Below are 14,250 nucleotides of genomic sequence, written 5' to 3' on the forward strand. Positions count from 1 at the left end.
ATATATAACTTCGTACTATGCTTTTTCACATTATATTTTGATTTTTATCGGATCAGAAACCCTAAATCCACAAGCATAACACCAAGTTCACATTTGGGCTTTTTCATTTCTGTATCCAGATGATTAAACGCTAGTTTGTAGTAAGACTTCAATTCAATTCTATTTATCTGTCCAGGCTTAAGGGTTCCTGTTCTTCTTTTTAAGTCATTAAATTGTATCAGACAAGGGGGAAAAACCGTGTGTGGCTTTCCCTAAGGTAAGATAGGCTTAAGGGATATTGAAACTAGGGCAGAGAAATGTTTTCTGTGACCAACCAGTCAGGGCAAGGCATAGAAGGCGCAATGACTTATTCATTAGTCCAGAGAGAAGGCCAATCCTTTTCGGGCTGCGGCTGCAGAGAGGCCAGGCTCAAAGGGGAGGAGAGCCGTCTGCAGGCAGCGCCGCCGCGGTCACCTGGAAGCCCAGCAAGTCACCTGAGTCGTGCGGGTGCCTGGGCTGCCAATCTGCAGCGACCCGTCCGCAGCCCCCGGGGGCAGGAACACCAGCCCCGGGACAGGAGGACGGCCTCGGCCCGCTGACTAGGGATCCACCCGCGGGTGCCGCTGAGCCACATCCCCGCAGCGGGCGCCAGAGCCCAGGTACTGCGCGCCACAGCACCTGCCCGGGCGTTCCCGCGCTTGGGGCGGGGCTTCCCGCGTCCCCTTTAAGAGGCCGCGTCACCCGCCCTTGACGTCAGAGTGTCTCTCCGCACGAGTCCGCGTCCTCCTAGGCTCCGCGCCCTCGCGCCCACAGCCCCGGCGGCGGCACGACCAGCGGCGGCCAGGCGAGCGCGCCGCCCCGCTCGGCCCTCCCGTCCCGCCCCGCCGCCTCCCTCCCGCACCGCAGCCGCCAGCGCGGCCTCCTGCACCATGTCGGTGGCCGGGCTTAAGAAGCAGTTCCACAAAGCCACTCAGGTAAGGCGCGTGGCAGGTGCGTCCCGGGGCAGTCCGGGGCGAAGCTGCGAGGGGCAAGCTCGGCGCTGGCCGTCCGGCTGTAGCTTGGGGATCTCGGCACCGCGCCTCGCCCGCGCCGGCCGCGCCCCGCCTCGCAAGCCAAGGCGGCGGCTCGGGGCATCCCCAGGCTGGGCGTCCGCCCTCGGTTCCCCACCCCCGGCTTGGTGCGCGCTGCCTGCCCGCAGGTCCCCGGCGTCCCGCCTGGTTGCGCTGCTCGCCGCCCCCGCATCACCTCGCGCCAGTGTTGCAGGAAGGGGACGCAGGTACCCGGGCGGCGCGGCGGGGATTATGTAAAGTCGCCTTTTCCCGGGTGACCTTGCGGAGTCGGTGCGCCCGGCTGTCCCGGGATGTGTTGGCGTGAGCGGTGGCCGTACTGGGGGTGGCGGCGCGGACGCCGCCGGTCTGCGCTCCTCTCCCTTCCTCTGTGGTCAGAACCCTCCTTCCCCGCCGCCTGCAGGCTCCAGAGGAACGGAAGGCTGGGGGCTTCCTTTAGAGACTCGCATACATTAACTTTTCCCTGGTGAACTCGGTCGTCAAACTCCTTTGAGGCCAGAGCATGACCACAGTCTGCGGGTCTTAAATATTTCCCTTCAGCAACCAAACTGTTGAAGACTTAAAATCATCATGTATTTTAAATCGTTTTTAATGAACGTTTGACATCTTGGATGTGCCCATTTTTCTTTATGGGGTTAATAGGCTGTGACTGTAATAAAACTAATTAATTTAGATTCTAATAATTAAAATCATTGGACTCGAAGAATTTTACATAGGGACACTTAAGCGAATACTTATGGTGTGACCTATTTCTTACATAATGTGTGTGATTACTAATTTTTTATCCTTCCGAAACAGGTTCAAATTTATGGGATCTTTAGCTAAGGATTTTGATGACTTACCTCGAAATGTTTTTCATAATTTAGTGTTAAATAGTTTTTCATAGATTAGCCTTAATTCGTGAGCTTTCTCATAATTTCTCGGAAGTAGTGAGGTTTTTCCTGGGCTACCACAGTGACAGCCCTGTTATGAACCACATCCAGAAAAGGTGAGAGTTGTGTTTTACAGAACCTTGGTTAACTTAGGGTAACAGATATAGCGTGAAATTCACATCGTGTGTGTGTCGCCACGCATATGCATCATCTTCATCACATAGACTTGTCTTTATAAAATCAATTATACCTGTCAACTTAGGAAATAAGGAAAAGTAAGACTATTTCTTTAAAAATGTTTCTTAATGTAATTATTTTTGCTTTTCTATTACAATTGGAGTTATCTGTGACCTCTCTGCCAGACATGTTTATGAAAGTAAGTGCTTTGTGGATGTAGTTTGGAAGGCTTCTAATAACTTTATACTGCAAGTTCTTTCGGATTTACAGAACCAAGCATATGTGCTGCCCAGAAATTCTCTGGCAGGACTTCTTCGATATTACTAACCTTTTCGATTGCTCAACTGGTCAGTTCTCTATAGCATATCTCAACAACCCTGCGTTTACCAACACGACATCTTTTTTCCACTTTGATTCCAAAGATTTCTTTTGCAAAGCTTAGTGCCCTCAAAGGCAATTAAAAGTCTTGGCTTTAGAGTGGGAAAGGCTAAGGTTTGAATCCTGCCTCTACTGCCTCTGACCTTGAGAGAGTATTTAACTTCTGAATCTGTCCTTGCTAAAGTGATAATTTCCATTTCTCAGGGTTGAGGTGAAGAGAAACGAGTGTGTAGAACACACGTAAAAAGTGTTCAATAAATGATAGTTGTTGACATTAAGGATATTTTTATTAGTATAAAATACTACCCCTTATGCTATGAAGAAGTTACCCAAGCTAGACTTTTTAGTTTTTCCAACTTAAAAATTAGTTAGAGGGCTCCATTTCAGCTAAATCTTGAAGTTCTATGTAGCTCTAAAGTGTAGAAAAAATAGTTTGAACTATGTTAGGAAAGAAATTAAAAGGTTAGAGAAGGTCAGCGTGTGATGCGATATGGTTACTATTTATCACACCGAATCCAAATGCAGAATCACTGCGTCATTGTCTTCCTTTTACTGAAAAGCCTTTTATTTGAAAGGTGAAGCAGCACGTGGTCTCTTATCCATAATTTAGTGTAGCACACTCTTAGAAAGTCTAAGGCACAGGTTACTGTTCTGTGCATATGTATGTTTAGGAGAGTATGTAATACCTGTGTTAATGTTTGCATGTGACAAAAAAATTACAGAAATAGTCCTGTCCTACTTTTGTAGCCATTTTTTTCCATGCAGGTCCGTGAACCTGATGCTATCTACAGAGAAGCTTTAGACCTAGAATTACTTCCTTTTGAGAACTGATGTGCTGGATAATATAGCCTGGGTTTGTTTGTTTGTTTATTTATTTGAGGCAGAGTTTTTCACTCCTGTCGCCCAGGCTGGAGTGCAATGGCGTGATCTCAGCGTACTGCAACCTCTGCCTCCTGTGTTCAGGCAATTCTTTTGCCTCAGCCTCCCAAGTAGCTGGGATTATAGGCATCTGTCATCACACCTATCTAATTTTTGTATTTTTAGTAGAGACAAGGTTTAGCCATGTTAAGCAGGCTGGTCTTGAACTCCTGACCTCAGGTGATCTGCCCACCTCGATTACAGGCTGAGCCACCGCACCTAGCCCGTAGCCTGGGTTTATAAGTGGAAGGAGTCTGCTCAGGCAAACGTTTCTTTCTATGGAATTGAGCTTTTTTGCTTGTGTTAGTAAGGGATGATATTTATGTTAATAAAAATATATTGTTTGTACTTGGAATTTCTGATTAAATGTGTTACAACTGTTGTCTTATATTAGAATTGATTATTTCTACCTTGTTGCTGACAGTTATTTTCAATATATTTACAGTTTGGAGGTAAAAAATGCTTTTGCCAAGTAAAATTTATTAGAGGAGAAAATCCTTTCTGCATGAAAATATATAAAGATACCAACAATTGATCATGTTATTTTCGTATACTTCATTACTTAATTGCTCATAAAGATTATTGTTTTTTACTGTAAAAAAGGGCAAATGATCTTGTGTTGCTCTTTTAGTGAGTTTTATTCATATTGAGATTTCATTTTACAAAAGTCATGTCAATTTTTTTTCGCTTGCTTTAAACTGGCAGCAACTTAGTTAAAAATAGCCATTTCCAGTGAACATGAAGCTCCTACAAAATCTGTACTTTTAAAAATTCACTCTATCGTGCATATGATGTGTACACATTTGGCTTTATAATAACATCTAAAAGTCTATTATAAAGTAAAATATATTAGGTCATTTTATGGTTTTGCTGGAGCTGCTGTAACAAAGTACTACAAACTGAGTGGTTTCAACAACAGAAATGTATTGTTTTCCACTCCTTGAGATAAGCACACTTGAAGTCTGAGACCAAAGTGCCAGTAGGGCCATGAGCCCTCTGAAGTATGAGACAGGATCTGTTCCAGGCTGCTTTCTTAGCTCTTTCTTGTGCTTCGTTGGGAATCTTTGGGCTTCCTTGGCTTGTAGATACGTCACCTTGGTCTCTGCCTTCATGTTCACATGACATTCTCCCTGTGTGTGTCTCAGTGTCCAAATTTCCCCATTTTGTAAGGACCTCAGTCATATAGGATTGGGCAAGACCATCCCACTCCAGTATGAGTTTATCTTAAATAATTACATCTGCAATGCCCAGCTGGGTGTGATGGCTTACGCGTGTAATCCCAGCACTTTGGGAGGCTGAGGCGGGCGGATCACGAGGTCAGGAGATCGAGACCATTCTGGCTAACACCGTGAAACCCCATCTCTACTAAAAATACAAAAAAATAGCCAGGTGTGGTGACAGGAGCCTGTAGTCCCAGCTACTCGGGAGGCTGAGGCTGGAGAGTGGCGTGAACCTGGAGGGCAGAGCTTGCAGTGAGCTGAGATCAAGCCACTGCACTCCAGCCTGGGCAACAGAGTGAGACTCCCTCTCAAAAAAAAAAAAAAAAGAAAAAATTACATCTGCAATGCCCCTATTTCCCAATAAGGTTGTATTCTGAGCTATTGTAATTAGGACTTTAATATGAATTTTGGGAGGAGCACAGTTCAATCCATAAGTCATTATTTGCATAAAAGTATTAACCACACTATTCTATATTTGATTCAACATCTGAGAGGACAATTTAGCCTGTAAATAACATATAACTTTCTATTGCATCAAAAAGATATACTTTCTTCTTTTTTAATGAGTTGGTTAGTATATTGCTGAGGTCTGATTGTGTCCCCCTAAAATATATGTGTTGAAGCTTGACTGCCAATGTGACAGTATTAAGAAATGGGCCCTTTAGGAGGTGACTAAGTCGTGAGAGCACTCATGATTCAGTCATGAATGGGATTAGCGCTCTCTTAAAAGAGGTTGAAGGGGTCACCCTGTCCCCTTCCACCGTGTGAGGGTTTAGCAACAAGGCACCATCTTTGAAGCAGAGGGTGGGCGCACACCAGGCACAGATCTGCTAGTGCCTTCATCTTGAACTCTTAGCCTCCCAAACTGTGAGAAACAAATTTATGTTATTTATAAATTACCCCGTCTAAGGTATTTTGTTAGTAGCCTGAATAGACTAAGACAGAAATATACCTATAATAAACTGTGTTTTCTGATTTTTTTAAATGATAAAACTAATTTGGGTAGTCTTGGGTTTTATGATACAGTCTGGTATGTGCTTATTTGTCACACTCAGATTCCATAACTGGGAAAATTTCATTGTGTTCTGTGTCTTTTTGTTTTACCTAATTTCCTCATTCAGAATGCTGTATTTTATATAGATGCTTTGCTCAGGAGACCATTACATAAATCTTTTCATGCATTTGTTGATTTGGTGAAATGTTAAACTTGCTAAGGTATTGGATTAAATATCTAATTAGTTATGACATGTCAGTGAGGTTTTCAGTTTTTTAATTGTCTCTAATCAGTCAACTCTCTGCTGCCTTTAAAATCTTGGCTGTGGCTTGTTGCTTGACCCAGAATTTCTACACCCGTACCCTTTCAGATTCTTAGCCAGTAGTCTCTAATAGGCTGCAAGGGGCCTATATATTTTATAAAATTATAAGTCACATTTTATACATGCATTTTTCTGAGGGAGAATGTCCTTAGCCTATCACCATATTCTTAAATAAATTCCTAATTGCTGCCCCTCCCTCCCCTCAAAAAGTAAAAATACGGTGGGGCGTGGTGGCTCACTCCTATAATCCCAACACTTTGGGAGGGCAAGACGGGTGGATCACTTGAGGTCAGGAGTTCAAAACCGGCTTGGCCAGTGCAGTGAAACCTTATGTCTACTAAAAATACAAAAAGATTAGCTGGGTGTGGTGGCAGATGCCTGTAATCCCAGCTACCCAGGAGGCTGAGGCAGGACAATCGCCTAAACCCAGGAGGCGGAGGTTGCAGTGAGCCAAGATGGTGCCACTGCACTCCAGATGGGCAATAGAGTGAGACTCCATCTCAAAAATAAATAAATAAGTAAATTCATCATGTCATCAGGAGAAAGTGAGTGTTTCTTACAATACCATCACTCCAGTTCTATTACTGGGCTTTAGGATGCTTGATTAAAATGCAGCCTTCTCTGCATTCATTTTAGCAGCAATCAAATATAAAAAACCTTTCCAGAGGTGTCAGGATTGAATGAGATAATGCTTGTGAGAGTGCCATGCTTGCATAATAAGGATCACTTGAACCATGTAAAACAAAATGCTGATGAGCTTGAAGTCATCGATACGATGATACACTGGCACATGGGCCTCTGGGGTATATGAAAAGAAAGTGGTGACTGAAAATGATTTCCCTTTAGACTGAGAGTCCTCTTGATTGAAGGTTGTGTTGTTGAAACAGTTGTATTTTTGCAGGCTTTTTTCCCGTAGTGATTCTTTAGTGTTTTAAATTGAGTTTATGTGAATTTTGGTTTCAGTCTACTTGGAAAATTTTAGAGTAGCCTGCAAATTAATTAGAAGTGCCCTAAAAAATGGCAAGACTTGGTTGGGGACAACCAACCAAGTTTTGATACAGATGTCATGGTGGAAGGGAGAGGTTTAATATTCAGTGGAGGGGAGCTGAAGCTTGCAGAGCAAATTCCATTCTGCCAAGCCTCTTGTGCTGCATACAGAGTCTCGGGCCGTCAAGCAACCCGAGGGCTTTCTTCAGAGAAGTAGCTTACAGCAGCGGAGAGAGAAGGGCAGCACACCTTGACAAATGAATAATGAGAATTAGGTGAGGAGATGGAGTTTAAGAACTGCTTCAAACTTTAAGGTGGATTCCTGGTGGGCCTTTCTAGGGATGAGCAATTCTTCTGAATTTAAGGCCAGATAGGGAAGACGCTAAGTAGGTAAGAAATCAGTGGATTTTTTGGCCTCCTTTTTCCTCTTTTTGTTCTTTTACTCCTTTGTCCTGTATTCTTTTAGGTAATGGTCAGTGAGGTGTAGCCACAAGAGGGGACACAGGAGAGGCTCAAGAAAACAGAGTTTATGATACTCACAGGTCTTAGAATGACAGTATCACTGTATAGGAGGATAGGAGGGGGACACACGTCGGGTGGAGGTAACAGCTCTGAGAGCAGGATCAGCTAAGCAGGTGGGAAACAGGTGGGAGCAGAGAGAGCAAGGACTGTGGGTCAGTGCCTTTACTAGTGGTCTCAGTGCAGTTCACAGGAAAAGGTGGGAGGGGATTTCACTGGTGCATTTTGGTGCATTTGGTGCATTTGCATTGGTGCATTGGTAGGTCGTGGTCAAAAGAAGACAGAGAGGTGAACTTGTGGTACGGGCCAACCTTATCAAACTTGTGCACCTGGTTACCTGGGTAGGATGTTCACAGTTAGTGTATGTGGGAATGAATGTTGAGACAGCAGGAGACAAACTATGAAGTTTTGAACCTTTGTAAGACAACCCTTCTCAGTATTTTTGGTTTAGAATTTCTTTGTTTCCATAATCACTTAAGGAGCCCCAAAGCTTAAGAATGATGCACATGGTATCTGATGGATAATAAAGACTAAAAAGAGAGCTGTAACTATACTTACTAAAATGCCATGATTGTGAGACCCTGCCAAGTCTTTTGCGTTCTACCAGCAAAATATTTTCATGCTGTACTAAATCATTAGCTGATGACAAATGCTTCAGGAAATAACTTCACTATTTATGAAGGTTTTACATTTAGTACAACTTCTAAATGCCAAATATGATGTTGTAGTTGCTCTACCCTAATCTCCTTCCCCATCCCCTGGGTCAAATTGTGTGTAGTAGGGATGAATATGGAGAAGCTGTCTGTAATACTTGTGAAGAACCCACAGCTCCACGGAGGTTTGCTTGGGTACTTAGGACAGTGAAGGACCTCTAGGCAGTGTTTTCTGGATCCTTTTGAATTATGACATATACAAAAATTAGAAATATCTTTTTTATAATTCAAACTAACATTTCCCCATAGATGTTAATGGAAACAGTTTTATAATGCTGAGAAATATCTCAATATCAAGGTATGTATTAGTCTGTTCTCATGCTGCTAATAAAGACATACCAGAGACTGGGAAATTTATAAAGGAAAGAGGTTTAATGGGCTCACAGTTCTGCATGGCTGGGGAGGTCTCAGGAAACTTACAATCGTGGTGGAATGGGGATCAAAAATGGCCTTCACATGACGGCAGCACGGAGAAGTACAGCGCGAAGTGGGGGAAAAGCCCCTTACAAAACCTTCAGATCTCGTGAGAATTCACTCACTATCATGAGGACAGCATGGAGGTAACCACCTCCTTGATTCGGTTACCTCCCACCAGGTCCCTCCCATGACACATGGGGATTATGGGAACTACAGTTTAAGATGAGATTTGGGTGGGGACACAACCAAACCGTACCACAGAGTAACACTTGAAAGAAACATAAAGCAGATAGTCAGCCTATGCTTTTAAATGTATAGGAAATCGGCTGGGTGTGCTGGCTCATGCCTGCAATCCCAGCACTTTGGGAGGCTGAGGCAGGCAGGTCACTTGAGGAGTCTGAGACCAGCTTGGCCAACATGGCAAAACCTCATCTCTACTAAAAAAACAAAAATTAGCCAGGCGTGGTGGTGTGCATCTGTAATCCTAGCCACTCAGGAGGCTGAGGCAGGAGAATCACTTGTGCCTGAGAGGTGGAGGCTACAGTGAGCCAGGATCATGCCATTGCACTCCAGCCTGGGCAACAGAGCGAGACTATCTCAAACAAAACAAAACAAAACAAAACAAAAAAAACTAAAACAAAACAAAAAAACAGGAAATAATGTCCACAGTGAACGATCCCAGTGAGGAAAGGAGAGAAGAGGAGTCAGGACAGTTATTGTCCGTAATAGCGATGGCATCCTGCAGGGGGCATCGTGAAATCCCCTGCCTGCCGGTAGAGGAAGTTCCTTGGGTTTGCAATCTGGCTCTGCAATCTGGGAATAATTCTTTTGTTCTTTCTTATATATATTTGGCCAGGTCTAAGGAGGGTGAGAAGAAATGTGCCCTCTTTGGGAACGGCATAACTTTTTCAGTCAACTTCCTGTTTATTTAAGTTTGGGGACTGTTTTACAGTCACAGGCTTTTAACTACCCATGGTTGATTTGAGTAATGAAATTTCTTCAGAAACTTACTAGGCTTCTGGCCAAGTGCTATAGCTCATGCCTGTAATCCCAGCACTTTGCGAGGCTGAGGTGGGGAGATCACTTGAGGCCAGGGGTTCAAGACCAGCCTGGCCATCATGGTGAAGCCCCTTCTCTACTAAAACTACAAATATTAGCCAGGCATAGTGGCCTATGCCTGTAGTCCCAGCTACTCAGGAGGCTGAGGCACGAGAATTGTTTGAACCTGGGAGGCAAAAGTTGCAGTGAGCCAGATGGCACCACTGCACTCCAGCCTGAGCAATAGAGTGAGTCACTATCTCAAAAAAACAAAAAGCAAAAAACAGAAAAACTTCAACTTAATAGGCTCCTGATCTGTTTTCTTCTTGTCAATTTCGTTTGCCAGTTTCGATGATGGAAATTCTTTTTTCGACCTAATTTTCAACCAGTAGACTTGGTTGTGTTACTCCAAACTTAGCAAGAGGACCTGATACTTTGGCTTAGCCAAGAAGTCTTAATGGTACTTTGTTGCTCAAAGTCTTTTTCATTTATATTTCCTGTTATTTGCTTCAGGGACTCAGGATGACCCTGGATGGGTTCTGCCATCTGTAACACATGGTTTTCAAGGTTGCCAAAGGGAAAGAGTATGTTTGAACAAGCATGGGAGATATCCATAAGCCAGGCCTGGAAGAGGAATATGGTAGACAGAATGCTATGAATGTCGGTGACTCTTGCTGTTGTGTACTCTCCTCCTCTTTGAGTGCGGGTACAATGTTCAATTTGAAAAGATGTTATTCCGGAGATTTTAACTTTGTAAGACAAAAGGGAGATTATATGATTGGACTTAATCTAATCTCATGAGCCCTTTAAAAGCAGGATATTTTCTCTGGCTGGTAGCAGAAGGAAAAATCAGACAGACTGGAAGTATGAGCAGGACTGGACATGCTGTTGTTGCTTTAAAGAGGGAGGGGCCATGTGAGTAGTAATGCAGTAGCCTCTAGGAGCAGAGATCAGCTCTTGAATGATAACCACCTAGGCAAATAAGGACCTTAGACCCACAGCCTTAAAGAACCGGACTCTGCCAAGAATCTGAGGGGAAGGGAATTCTTCCTCCCAGCTTCCAGATAAGAGCCCAGTCTAGCCAACACCTTGATTTTGGCCTTCTGAGGCCCTAAACAGGGAGCTCAGTTAAGCAGGCCCAGACTTCTAATTTATAGAATTGTAAGATAATAAATGGGTATTGTTTTAAGCTGCTAAATTTGTGGTAATTTGTTATACAACAGCTGAAAACGAAGAGAAGGAATAGTTCCTTCTGTTTATGTTTGGTTGGCTGGAACTTGTAACATGGCCCCTCTGTGGGCCTTGTTAAGAAAAGGACGAGGGCAAGTGTAGCCTAGCTATGTGCCCAGGATGTAAAAGTCGGTTTTTGGTTAAAAAGCTAGCAGTTTTGTCATTACTGTGCCTATAATTCATTAATTGTGTGTCTGTATATTAATCTATTTGTGAGCTTGTAAGTGTATGTATATGTGCATATGTACCTACACAACATACATATGCATGTATGAATTTTAAGTCTAGTTTACTGAATAAATCTTTTCTTAATACGTAAGGCTCAATATGTTCCATGTGCCTTTTGAAACAACGTTTCACTCTGTCACCCAGGCTGGAGTGTAATGGCGGAATCACGTCTCACTGCAACCTCAATTCCCTGGGGCCAAGCAATCCTCCCACCTCCGCCTCCGGAGGCATGTGCCTCTATGCCTGGCCCGTATGCCTTTTCAATATATTTTATATTTTATAGATTCTTTCCTACATTGCCTGGGCTTTTTGATATTTAGATGTTTTTCTTTGATGAGGCACAAGTTTATTTCTGTGGCCCCTGATCAGTTTTTTGTTTTGTTTTGTTTTTTTAGTGGATCAGTTTTAAACAATGGCACTGTTCAGTACTTGCTGAGCAGTACCTTAGCTTGGTGGGCTGGTGGAACAGTGACAACTTCACTAACCTTGGAATAGGGGCACTACAGATCTGCAAAGAAGTTTCTGAATTCTTAGTCTCTGACAGTGTGGCAGGGATTTCAGTGAGAGTAGAGGAGTTGACTGTTAACCCTGCATCTGTTTTTGTGCTTGGGGAAGGCTGACACCAACACAGACAGTTAAATGCTCTTACCTAGTACAGGCACATCAGATGGCTACATGGTACTTTGAAGTGGTTCATTATGTTGTTGAGGATTGCAGATTTGTGTAACACACTTAAAGTGTGTTGTGGTGTAAGCAGCAGGGGTGAGGGTGGTCGTGGGCCCTGTAGCATGTGGGCCATTGTCTGTGATGTGTTAACCCCATGCTCTTTGATGTGATTCATGGATCCTTAGCCCTGAATGGTTTTCTAGGTACATGTGGTAGACGATGCCAGACACAATTTGGAAGGTATGAGGTCTGGTACCTTGAGATATATTTTAGGGACTTGGTGTCTGTTGAACAGCTTGGCCAGGGAGAGAACAGTGAGGCCTGATTTTGTATTGGAGTGGTAAGTAACCTGAAGGAGAGGTGTCCTGTAGAAATTGATTACAGGGTGGACACACCTCTCACTTCTGTTGTCATTTTCTGCATATGCTGCTCACTGAGGTGACCCTAATGTGCTTCTTTCTGTTGAGTTAATGTTGTGTACAGTGGCTTGATGGCTGAATTTATACCATTCACTATTTTACTGCTTAAGTGGCTGCATTTGGGCAAGAAGGACCTACAGACCCTTTGCTGTGGCCAGCACACATCATCATCGTGTAATTCACTGGATAAAGGAAGTGTTTTCTGGAGGTGTTCGTCAGTACTGTAGTTAAGAGGTTACTGATTAATATTAATAGCCTGTTGTCCAGAGATCTCCTACTTCTTATGATGAACCCTGCACTTAAGTTCTGTCTCCTGTTTCACTTTTTAATTAAGTTTAACAAACAGTGAAATTGTTGTCCCTTGTTCTCTTTTCCATTCATCTCATCCATTATGCTCTATGTATTTTGGGCCGTTTGAAGCTCATAAATATAAAATCTTTGGATTTTTCACCTTTTGGTCATCGTATTCACCTTAAACCCAGTCCAGATTTCCCAGAGATATTTATAGTGCTCATCATCCCTGTGTTCTAGACATGGAAAGCTCCTTTTTCCTAGCTCCGAGAAAAGCTAGAACGTCGTTCTTTACGCAACTTAAATTGTTCAGAAGATATTTTTGTGATCATTAAGATGCATTTAGTTCATTTTTGCTTTATTTTGTTTTTGAGACAGGGTCTCACTCTGTCGCAGTGGCGTAATCACGAATCACTGCAGCCTCGTCCTCCCAGGCTCAATCCTCCCTCCTCAGCCTTCCAGGTAACTGGGACTATAGGCCCACATCACTACTCCTGCCTAATTTTTTTGTATTTTTTGTAGAGACAGGGTCTTGCTACGTTGCCAAGGCTGGTCTTGCACTCCTACTCAAGTGATATGCATTCCTCGGCCTCCCAAAGTGCTGGGATTACAGGCGTGAGCCACTGTGACTGGCTAACACTTAATTCACCTTTTACAAGCTCTTTCAGCTACTTTCTTTGTCTGAAGACATACACATTTAAAGCATTTTGATACATTTTCACCAAAAAAATCACCTTACATAAAAGGACATATCTTAAACAGAAAGCTTATCATAAAATCTCTATATCAATTGTTTTCCTAAATTGATGACTGTTACCTCTTCTTCTTTTATGAAGCAGTGAGTTATACTGATACTTTATGATGTGTACTGGCTTGCCCTTTATAATATCTAAATGACCTAAATTCTTAGTGTTGTCACCCCTCCAGTGACTGCCAAAAAAGGTCAACAGGTCAGAGGTAAATTAGCATTTATGCAGGAATGGGGTTTGCAACCTGGCTAGCAGTCACAGATTGCACCACTCCAGAAGGGCAAGGGGGCTATTTATAAGAACTTATTTAGATTATGGAAGTTGCTTGTCACGTTATTTCATTGGTGTATTAAACAGAGAAGTCTTTGATCAGTAGTAGAAGGGTACATTTGCATCAGTCAGTCAGGAAAAACCTATGTTCAGAGTGTTTGTAAAGATTAGGACCAGTTTTACTTGTATTGTGTAGTGTTGAGAGCACGGTTGTTTGTGAAGGAATGTTTTTCACAGTTCCTTTTTGGGTCTCAAAGTTCATCAGCAGTTTAACATGGAGTCAGTAGCCCAAGATGGAGTTACTGATGTAAAGCCTGGAACATTGCAAAGCTCATAGTGTCCAATAAAACTGTGTCTAGTGGTCGCTGCTGTGAATGACTCAGGTGAACATAGGCATTTTCTGTAGGCTCTTTCCATATATGGTAGAATAATTTAACTGTTTCTAAGTGTATCATTCAGTTGTATCTTCATGACATTTTGTCGATCTGTGTTCGTGTTTACTGACTATATTAGGGTTCTCCAGCAAAACAGAACCAACATGATGTATAGATATATGAGAGGGATTTATTATGGGAATTGGCTCATGTGATTATGGAGACTAAATCCTGCAGTATGCTTTCTGCAAGCTGGAGAACTAGGAAAGCCGGTGGTGTAATACAGTCCAAGTCCAAAGGCCTGAGGACCTGAGGAGCTGCTGGTGTAAGCACCAACCCCAAAGGCCCAAGAATCTGGAGTTCTGATGTCCAATGGCGGGAGAAGGTAGAAGTCTTGCTTAAGAAGAGAGAGCAAATTTGCT

The 14,250-nt window shown here is 43.2% G+C and overlaps 1 protein-coding gene across 2 annotated transcripts in view; it reads left to right on the forward strand.

The window, feature by feature from the left end:
- Positions 1-383: 383 nt before the first annotated feature.
- SH3GL2 (SH3 domain containing GRB2 like 2, endophilin A1) overlaps positions 384-14,250 on the forward strand; it is a 243,657-nt gene continuing 229,790 nt past the window's right edge. For both annotated transcript variants that reach the window (XM_033237416.1, XM_033237419.1), the window contains exon 1: positions 384-953. In XM_033237416.1, coding sequence (XP_033093307.1) covers positions 909-953 — 45 coding nt within the window. In that variant the 5' untranslated portion in view covers positions 384-908. The remainder of the gene's footprint in view (positions 954-14,250) is intronic.

The sequence above is a fragment of the Trachypithecus francoisi genome, unplaced genomic scaffold, assembly GCF_009764315.1.
Source record: "Trachypithecus francoisi isolate TF-2019V2 unplaced genomic scaffold, Tfra_2.0 Lachesis_group16, whole genome shotgun sequence".
In the NCBI taxonomy this organism is placed as follows: domain Eukaryota; kingdom Metazoa; phylum Chordata; class Mammalia; order Primates; family Cercopithecidae; genus Trachypithecus; species Trachypithecus francoisi.